Consider the following 7,754-nt stretch of genomic DNA (forward strand, 5'->3'; position numbering starts at 1 on the left):
CCAGCCACTCCTTGGAAGGAAGGTTGGGCAATCCTACTTCCGTAGTGATACTGCCTCGGAAACCCAAGGAGGGGTCGCTATGAGTCAGGGATGACTCGGCACATAACAACAACAACAACAGCAGGCCTCAGTTTCTTCATCTGTAAAATGGAGATCATATTACCTCTCTCAAAAGGTTGTTGTGAGGATATAATCTATGTTAAGTATTTGGAAGAAGAGTCCTTGGCAGAGAGTAAGCACTCGGTAAAGATAGTTATTTAAATGACTACCTATATATATAATTTGGAATAAATTACATTTATATATAGTTCCAAATTTTGTTGCCTTGTTTGTCTGGAGATTATTTGTCTGCATTGATTCACTCATTTATTCCATAAACATGTATTGGTGCCTACTGTGTGCTGGGATAAGTGATGAGCAGGCAAATCTAGGGAGGATAACTAAATAAATGTGCACATAAAAAGTAAGAGATTTCATGGGCAGTGGTTGCTTGACCTCTTGTAGGGAGCTCTCTAACTGGTTGAATGACCTTGGGCAAATGCCTCTAACTTGGTCAAAGGCCCTTCCACAAAGACCCCCTGGTTGCATGCTGATGAGCCATCCTAGGTAATGAGGGCAAACACTGCTGTTTGGGTGATGAGGGAGCCTGGTGGAGGAGCGCTGGGCAGGCCCTCACTGCACCTCTGGCTTCCATCCTTTAACCCCATTACCCCCACCCACACACTCAGAGAATCCTTGCTTTGATTCTCCATAGTCAGGACTTGAAAGTACTTAAAAATGGTTCCACATTCCAGAGCTAAGAGGGCTTTTAGAGATCAGCTAGCCAGCCCTCCTTTAAGGAGGCACCATCATCCAGGGAGGGGAATTGACTTGCCCAGGGACACACAGCAAAATGGTGCTGAGCCCAGGCCTAGGTCTTTGCTCAGCCCACTCCTCCCAGCCCTGCCCTCTGGGCCTCCTGAGCCAAGAGTGAAATACCAGGAGGGAGGGGAAGGCACTTCCTGAGCCTGGGAACCAGCTGATGTCATTGCAGTGTCGCCATGGTGATTATTCCCCGGATTAGGGGCCTGACCCTTGTGAAGCTGGGAAGTAGAGGAAGGAGTGGGGGACTGGCATTGGCCCAGCCCTTTAATGTTGACGAAGCACTTTCACATTCCCCTTTGGCAGTGCTTACTGAGCCCCACTGTGTGCTCCGTGGTATACTTGCTGCTCTGGAGTCATTCCAAGCACCGGGGCTTGGAATGACTGGTATAATCCCCATTTTGTGGTTGTAGAAACTGAGGTTCAAGAGGTTAAGTCACTTACTGAAGATTATTCAGCAAATGGGAGACTGAGCTTATGGTAGTACAGCCCTCTCTGGCCTTGTACTCAACCTTGGTGATAGGAGGGCTCCCTGTAATTCAACTGATTGCTATGACAACCTTGTTACAGTTGAGGAATCTGAAAACCAGAAGCCTTGGATTCAGGGTTTCTGTGTCCTGACTCTGGTGCCTTCCCTTCCCCGATGACCACCTAACCCCTGCTAAGAGTCACCATACTGGCCCAGGGCTTCCAGAAAGGGCAGCACTGGACAGGTTCTTGGCCCTTGGGTGGGTGGGTGTGTTGTAGCCACTGTGTTAACTTCTAGTCTGATGGGAACCAACACATTCAGCCCTTTCAGGTCTGTAGCTCCCCCCATCCTCTTCTGGAACCTTTTAGGAAGAAGAGCCCCCTAGATGGGTGGCCTGTGGGTCCTGGGAGGATGCAGAGAGTAACTGGCAGGTGTGGCCTTGGCTGCCTATGTGTGAGGTCAGGGGTGCAGCTCAGCATGGCAGCTGGTTGACTGCATGCCCGGGAGCCACCTGGGCTTGTCATCCTGGAAACTCCCAAGGGCCTGGGCCTCATGTCCTGGGCTGACCTGCCTTCAGGACAGTGCATCCCCCATGGAGGAAATCCAGGCAGCTGGTGGAGTCTGGAACAGCTGGCTGCAGAGGTGGACAGTGAAGTCTCTGGAAGCCAAGAAACAGTTCCCTGTCCCATGGGCATCTCCCTGCCTCCATTTGTTTTTCACAACCCCCCGGAGGAGGACAAGCTGTTCCTCACATTTAAATGCCTTTACTATCAGGGAAGTGTTTTCTGATGTCTGCCTTGAGTTCCTCTAGCACTTGGGTTTTCCATGAAATTCTCAGAAGAGGAGGGCAGCGGATGACGTAGTTGATTCTTCCTTGGAGCTTAGAAACCTGTTCTGAAGTGCTGTCTGTCCCCCACCAGCTTTCTCCTCTTCTGTGGTGGTGGCCTCAGAAGCCAGCCTGTTAGGCTCCAGAAAGCCGCCGCTGCCTGTCAAAGGCTCATTGATCGAGCCTTTCCTGTGGCTGTCTCCGCGCCCTCCTTTCTGGATGCCAACTTTGTCCTTTGGAACAGTCTTCACTCAGCTGGCCTCTCAAAAACTGCTCCGGGCTCCCAGTGGGTAGGGCCCCATCCCGGCTTTGGTGAGGACTGGGCAGTCCTGGGAGCTCTCGAAAGAGCCTTCCTGTAGCTTTCAGACAGGCAGGATGGGCCCGTGATGAAGGGTCAGAGCCCAGCCAAGGAGCATTTGCATCCCGGTGGCTCTGGGCGTTTGCTGCTAAGCTGTGTGGTCTTGAACAGGGGACTTTGCCTTTCTGTGCCTCAGTTTCCCAGTCTGTAAAATGAGGCTGATAACAGTCTATACTGAGAGTTAAATGAGATAATTCATTTAAGGCACTTGGCACTGTGCCTGCCAATCGAATGCTTTTAATAAATATTTGTTACTGTTAGCTGCCATCGAACCAGTCCCCAGCTCCTGGCGACCCCACACACAGTTGAATGAAACGCTGCCTGGTCTTGTGCCATCCTCAGGATCGGCTGCAAATGGCACCATTGTGATCCCTAGGGTGGTTTTTGGAAGTAGATGTCATCTTGGTCTGGAAGCTCTGCTTGAACCTATTCAGCATCATAACAACATGCAGGCCTCCATGGGTGGTGGCTGCTCATGAGATGCATTGGCTGGAATTGAAACCGGGTCTCCTGGATGGAAGGCGAGAGTTCTACCATGGAACCACTGCCCAATCAACAAATATCAGCAGGCTATTATTATTAATCTAACGCTTTTTGGCTGAGGCTTCTGCTTTGAGTTGAGGGGTAGATGTTACTGCAGTGGGGATTTCTGGTTAGAATCTTGCTCCTGGCATCCTGCCTCTGTTTCTTGGCTGGTTGGTGCCTCAGAAGTGGCCATAGACTGAGGTCACTGGCCTGACACCAGTCCCTCTTCCCTCCTTGGGTCCACCAGGTGCGCTACAAGGAAGAGTTTGAGAAGAACAAGGGCAAAGGCTTCAGCGTGGTGGCAGACACACCCGAACTCCAGAGAATTAAGAAGACCCAGGACCAGATCAGTAATGTAAGTTCCCTACCCCTAAGGTATCTGCACTGGCCCACTCCCTGCCCTGCTCTTCTCCTCCCTGCCAGCCTGGCAGATGTGAATGGGGCCAGCTCTCTTTGCTGCCTCTGCCCTCTTGGGTGGGCCTGGCTGACCACTGTTTGAACAGAAGACAGGCAAGGGTTTGGGGTTTGTGATCCATAGGGTTTTCGTTGACACCTTTTCTCTGTGTGCCACCAGACTCCCTCTCACTGCCCCCCTCAGCCCACAGAGTATGTCCTCTTTGAAGAAGCTAGATTTTTGTGCAGGTGTGTGTGGGGGCTCTGTGTGCTAAATCACCCCCACTGTCACGGGTTTCTTTTTTTCTCGTTATAGTAGGTGTCAGAGTGCACGCTGGATGTTTCCTCTTAGCACAAAGGTCAAAACTGGGTGTGGGGGCGGGGAGGGGGCCAGCCGCCTCCTTTCTGTTCTGGGTGCTGACATTGCAGTCATTTCCGCCCTCCCTCAGCCTCCTCCCCCACCTTGGCTTGCTCTTCCTTCCTGTGTAAAAACCCCAGCCTGTATTGCCCTCTGCCCCTCATCCACTGGCCTGGGCCCTCCTGGGCCTGGGATGGTTGGCAGGGCCTGGCCACAGCTGAGGTGGAAGTGGAGAGTGGGTGTTGTGTCGACAGGCCCCAGCATCCTGAACCGTCTGTGAGACCTGTGACCAGAGAGCAGGCCTCAGTTTCCTTCTTGGCAGAGCCACAGACCAGCAGCCTGTGTGGCCTTGGGCTTGTAGGAGCAGGGTACTGCTTTAAGCAGAAAACAGAGGGCAATGCCCCATGCACAGGCTCTAGGGGCAGAGCAGCAGGGAGTGTCAAACCAGCCTGGTTCAGAGGCCCTCCACAGTGACAGACTGGGCTAGTATTTGTCTTCATGTCTGTAATAGGAGGGGGATTGGCAAGTTGCCCAGTATCACTTGAAGCTGGGGATGGAGGCTGGAGGAGGGCCCTAGGCTTCACTTAGCCCCCCACATCCCTCTCTACCTCTCTGCCAAGCCTTCTTGGTAAGATGCTTCTTCTAGAGAGTGGCTGGGCCATGCTTACAGTGGAGTTCAAGCACTGGGTCAGGTAGATAGATTCTGAAGCTCAGAGTAGCCAGACAGACAGCAGACCAGCCATGCCTCCAGCTGTGACTTTCAAACTTTACTTGACCACAGCCTACAGTAACACATACATTTGACTTTGACCTTCCAAACAGGCATGTGTTTATTTGGAGAGAAAACAGAATCAGAAGTTTCACAAAGGAGTACTTACTGCATGGAGGGTGTTCAGATATTTTCTGTTCTATTTTATTTTAAAGATGCTGGTTTGCAGAGCCACTAAATGAATTTCGCAACTCAGTGGTTGACCTGCAATCTGAGGAAGTGGAGTGTTCCCTTGGGTTAGGAGGGCGCGCTTCGGAGGGCTCTTATTCCCCTTCCCCCAGAAAAGCCTGTTGCAGTCGCCTCTTTGCAAAGCAGGTCCTAGTAAGGGCCTGGCCCCACACCCTAAACCTCCCCTTCCAGGGTAAAGAACTCTGAGTCAACACGGAAGGGAGGGTTTTGTTGTTGCTAGCTGCTGTCAAGTCATCAGTTCTGACTCCCGGCCACACTGTGTGTTCAGAGGTTTTCAAGGCTGTGCCTTTTTGGAAGCAACAGACCTGTTTTCTGAGGTGCCTCAGGGGGGTTTGAACTGCCAACCCTTTGGTTAATAGTCAGCACCCAGGGGCTCCCAGGAAGGACTCCTAGGAAAGGGGTAGTAGCCTTGGGTAATGGGGAAAACCTGGAATGGCTCAGAAAGCTGGAATCTGGACTTTTTTCCTGCTTAAGACTCTTATCTTTTATCACTGGCATTTGTCCCAGGCCTGCAGGGTGGCAGCTCCCATCCTCCAACATGCTCATTTATGCTTCCAGCCTGTGGGTTTTCAGACTTGAGGGATGGAGGGTTGGAGTGACAAGGAAACCCGGTCAGCTCTGCCTCCATTTCTGGACAGCTTCCAGAAAACTCCATACCCAGCTTATTCCACCTGCTCTTTTCCCCGCTTCCCCCTAGTTATTGGAAGTGTTAAATATCTGAGAGCTCTGGTAACAGAACTGGTGTGGCCAAGACATCCACCCTGGGGAGATAACCATCTTATCGTTAACCACAAGGCTGCATTTAGCTGATTGTCCTACTCTGCTCTGAAGTGGGGAGGTGACTTGAACCTGACCTAGGAGCTGCTTTGCAGCTGTATCTGGGCCCTATGAGGTATGACCCTGACCACAAGGTTGGAAGACTTGGTTTTACTGAATGCAGTTAAATTCTTTCAAGGACAGACCTCCAAACAATGATCAGAATGGTTGAAAATGCAGATTCACAGATCCCCTCCCCTAGGCTGCCTGAGTTAGCATCTCTGGGAGGGGAGCCCAGGAACCAGCATTTAAAACCCACTTCCTGGGTCACGATGGTGCTCCCTGAAGTCCAAAAATGCTTCGCCAATCCTTGTGTCAGTGCCAGACGGAGCCATGTCCCAGAACCCCCAGAGAACTTTAAGCTATGATTAGAACGATTGCTAAGTTGTTCCAGCTTCCAGAAGAGTTTTGGAAAAGATGGTGTTAAGAGCCACACCTATTATTTTGGATCCAAAATAGTGTTTCTGTCTATAGCTCATCACTCACTTCCCAGATTGGCACCAGATAACTCCGAGCTGTTTCCAAAGGTCAGACCATCTTGCAAAGAGAGAGATTTTTTTTTTTTCCCTGCAGACAAACCTCTGCAGACCAGAGGTTTTAGCAGTGAGAGCATTAAAAAAGCAAGTATCTGGTCTTCCTAGGTGGTGTGTACTTTGGATGTGTGTGTGGTATGTTGTCAGTCCTGCTAAGAGGCAAGATGGTGAGGTGGGAAGTGACTCCATGACTCCACCACCTTCTGTCACTCAACTGCTGGGCAGGTCTCCCTGAGCCTCAGTTTCTCCAGCTAAAATGGGGATAATAGGCTCTGCCTTGAAAGCTGGTTGCAAGGAAAATGTCAAGGGCTTGTCATTTGAAAAATGTTGTCATGTAATTATTACTTTAAAGGCAGATCTGTCTGCTTTCTACAGCATGACTAAAGAAGGGATATGGAGGAAAGTTTGGCCATTGTCTATACAGAAAATGTGGAAAATTTTGAGGAAAGATGCTAGTAAGTTATATACATGTGTAGTAAGTCATTGTACCTTCATTAAACCCACTGCCATGAAGTCGATTCTAACTCATAGCTACCCTTTAGGACAGAGTAGAACTGCCCCATAGGGTTTCCAAGCCTGTCATCTTTATGGAAGCAGACACATCTTTTTCCCGTAGAGCAAGGAGTTTGAAACACTGACCTTTTGGTTAGCAACCGAGTGCTTAACCACTGCACCACTAGGGCTTCTTTGTATCTTCATTAAAGGCATCTTAAAGAGTCGAGAGGCTTATGCCAAAGCTATGGGATACAAGTTTATACACTGGGAATTCTGGTCTTTGATCATGAGTTCTGATGGCTTAAATGGATGGGAAACTTGAGTTGCTAAAAAAAATCAAACCAAACTCACTGCTGTCGAGTTGGTTCCGACTCACAGTGACCCCCATTGGAGGTTTTTCTCACTGCAAAACAAACACTAGTTTCGCTTTTTGCCTTTTCTGGTAAAAGCGAAAAATCCTCTTCGGATTTCTTTAGATGAGCAAGAACAGGTACTAATGTAGGTGGATCTTTCGTAAAAACAAGGTAGCGTAAAGTGAACTTCCAAAAAGCGGGAGATACCTGTATTTAACCATACTGAAAAACTGTAACACTCACGTAGTAAGCACTTATCATATATTTAACTTAATAATGAGGGAACCAGCTGGAGAATGAGAGGCAGAGGTCCATGCTTAGTTAGTGAAACAAAGTTCTGGATACAATTAGATACAGACTGGTTAATGTCCTACAGGGCAGTGAAACCATAAACTCTGAAGAGATCTTTTCTACAGGCAGAAATTAGTTATATCTCTATCAGTCAAAAATAATTAGTAGCTTACATTCTATAAGTTCAGTCCCTGGGTTGTGCAAGTGGTTAATGTGCTGGGCCCCTAACCAAGAGATTGGCAGTTCAGGGCCACCAGAGGCACCTTGGAAGGAAGGCCTGGTGACCCACGTCTGCAAATTCAGGAACTGCAGACTCTGTGGAGTACAATTTACTCTGACACACATGGGATCTCCATGAGTCGGAATTGACTCAGCAGTAACCATTTTTTAATTCTACATATCAGATTCTGTCTTCAGTCTGGCCTGTTGTTGTTGTTGTTGTTATGTGCCGTCGAGCCAGCCCTGACTCATAGCGACCCCTCCTTGGGTTTCCGAGGCAGTATCACTACGGAAGTAGG

The 7,754-nt window shown here is 49.4% G+C and overlaps 1 protein-coding gene across 1 annotated transcript in view; it reads left to right on the forward strand.

Moving 5' to 3' along the window:
* LASP1 (LIM and SH3 protein 1) overlaps nucleotides 1-7,754 on the forward strand; it is a 48,089-nt gene that overhangs the window by 24,318 nt on the left and 16,017 nt on the right. Inside the window, exon 4 of the mRNA XM_007942013.2 lies at nucleotides 3,287-3,394. Within this exon, the coding sequence (XP_007940204.1) occupies nucleotides 3,287-3,394 (108 nt within the window). The remainder of the gene's footprint in view (nucleotides 1-3,286; nucleotides 3,395-7,754) is intronic.

Source organism: Orycteropus afer, unplaced genomic scaffold, assembly GCF_000298275.1.
Source record: "Orycteropus afer afer isolate SDZICR_OR568_19922 unplaced genomic scaffold, OryAfe1.0 scaffold00085, whole genome shotgun sequence".
In the NCBI taxonomy this organism is placed as follows: Eukaryota; Metazoa; Chordata; class Mammalia; order Tubulidentata; family Orycteropodidae; genus Orycteropus; species Orycteropus afer.